This window comes from Dipodomys ordii, unplaced genomic scaffold (genome assembly GCF_000151885.1).
Source record: "Dipodomys ordii isolate 6190 unplaced genomic scaffold, Dord_2.0 Scaffold124, whole genome shotgun sequence".
In the NCBI taxonomy this organism is placed as follows: Eukaryota; Metazoa; Chordata; class Mammalia; order Rodentia; family Heteromyidae; genus Dipodomys; species Dipodomys ordii.
This window is the reverse complement of record NW_012267340.1, coordinates 6,673-8,886: the sequence shown is the minus strand read 5'-3', so window position 1 is coordinate 8,886 and position 2,214 is coordinate 6,673. Positions and strand designations below refer to the sequence as shown.

The 2,214-nt window shown below is 42.3% G+C and overlaps 1 protein-coding gene across 1 annotated transcript in view; it reads right to left on the bottom strand.

Moving 5' to 3' along the window:
* Aadacl2 (arylacetamide deacetylase-like 2) overlaps positions 1–2,071 on the bottom strand; it is a 12,757-nt gene extending 10,686 nt beyond the window's left edge. The window contains exon 1 of the mRNA XM_013029902.1: positions 1,940–2,071. Within this exon, the coding sequence (XP_012885356.1) occupies positions 1,940–2,071 (132 nt within the window). The remainder of the gene's footprint in view (positions 1–1,939) is intronic.
* Positions 2,072–2,214: the final 143 nt, after the last annotated feature.

The following is a 2,214-nucleotide window of genomic DNA, read 5'->3' as shown; positions in this document are numbered from 1 at the left end:
GGCTTTGAACCGCGATCCTCAGATCTCAGCCTCCTGAGTAGCTAGGATGACAGGCGTGAGCCACCAGCGCCCGGCTGAGAGAGACTTTCTACTTGTGGGTCTAGACATAGCTGAGGCATTTCCTGTGCATCAGAATGCTTATGGGAAAGAAGACTTCCCCACTCCCATTTCCTCTGTCTTTTGTGTTCATTCCCCATCATACTCGAAGGGAGGGTCTATTTGGAGGGAGGTCAGTTGTGGGCCTTGAACTCTGGGCCTGAGCACTGTCCTGAGCTCAGCTCAAGGCTAGCGCTCTACCACTTTGAGTCACAGCGCCACTTCTGGTTTTCTGGTGATTAGTTGGAGAAGAGTCTCAGGGACTTACTTTCCTGCCATGGCTGGCTTTGAACCACAATCCTCAGATCTCAGCCTCCTGAGTAGCTGGGATGCCAGGCCTGAGCCACTGTGCCCATCCCAGTTCCAGTTTTCACTGGAGTGGAGGGGAGAGAGAAAGAGAAGAGAGAGAGGAGAGGGGGAGGGAGGGAGGAGAGACTAGCAAAGGAAAGCTATGTGAAATACTTGGAAGTGTTCCAGACTTGTGGAGATGCTTCCAGCCCCAAAGACTGAGAGTTTCTCATTAGAAAATGCAGATGTTGTTCCTGGCATTAGTGACTCACACCTGTGACCCTGCTCCGGAGGCTGAGGTCTGAGGTTCATGGTTCAAAGTCAGTCTGGGCAGATGTATCTGGGAGATTCTTACTTCTATTTAGGCAGCAATAGGTCAGAAGTGGAAGTGTGGCTCAACTGGTGGAGCGCCTGCCTTATGCAAAAAGCCAAGTAACAGTGTAAGGTCCTGAGTTCAAACCCCATTACTGGTACAAAAGAGAGAAAAGAATGAAAGTAAGAATACCAAGAGGCAGCTGAGTACATGCTGAAGGGGGAAAATCAACAACACAGGATTTGAAGCACCAGGAGAATTTCTGAGACCTGTTCAGAGAGTACTGGAATGCCGTCACTGCCTTCACCTTTACCAAAATTCTATTTCCCTAGTGAGTGCATAGGCTTCTCAGGAGGGCTACCTGAGATGGTGCACAACACATGAACTGCGAAAGCAGACAGGAGAAGCTGGTAACCATAAAGAAACATATTAGCCAGGCGCTGGTGGCTCACGTCTGTCATCCTAGCTACTCAGGACGCTGAGATCTGAGGATCACAGTTCAAAGCCAGTCTGGGCAGGAAAGTCCGAGAGACTCTTATCTCCAATGAACCACTCAGAAGACTTGTCTTGAGCTGAATTGCTGAGGGACACGCCCAGGCCCAGAGTTCAAGCTCCATGACCGACCAAAAAAAAAAAATGCATTAAAGTCATCCAAAAACCTGGAAAAGGCATTCCTATAGTTGAAATTTAATTTTATTTTTATACAGTTGTATCACTGGTAGTGATTTATATGAAATGAACACCATCTTCTGTAAGGGAATTAATTACTAATAAATATAACTGTTAAATGTTTCTGACATGCAGAAAGTCCTCTGGTCTGCAGTAACTCAAGAGAATAGTTTTTGAGTAAATAAATCTTGAGAACTACTTAAAAAGTTAAAAGTAGTAAATATACATCAGAATGCAAATACAAAATTGACAAACTCATTTAAGTTTTAAGAGAATGCATGAAAATACATTACATGCTTAACATTTCATCAAATTTCCCTTTTGGACAATACCATTTCCTTTATTCACAATATGTGGTCATTCTCTTTAGACACAGACACAAAGTCTGGAAAAGAGTTATGTTCTTCCTTGGTTTGTACATATTCAAATAAGCATATTCATGGCTGGTAAAATTAATCATAATATTATTTGGTAGATTTATTCTAAAAGAAAAGTCTTGCCTCTTTCAAAACACTAACTGAAAGAAAGTCAATGTATACTTATAGCAAGGCTTATTTTTTAGGGAAATATTACCGTTAGTGATATCATTTTCATTGAAGCATCCAAAAGTTGTACTTTCCAAGGTTCTTCAATGCCTTCTGGTATATAAATATAGTAAGCAGGGAAAATACAAAACAGTACGAAGTACAGAGTTTTGTGTCCCATGATACTCTCTTCGCAGGTTCTCTGTGATAATAATTTAATGTCACCTCATATATACTAAATGCTAAACGATAGGACAAAGGTAGGTGGTTAACTTTCTCAAGTAATGTGGGCACTGTAGCAACACTGACTTAACAGTTCAAGAT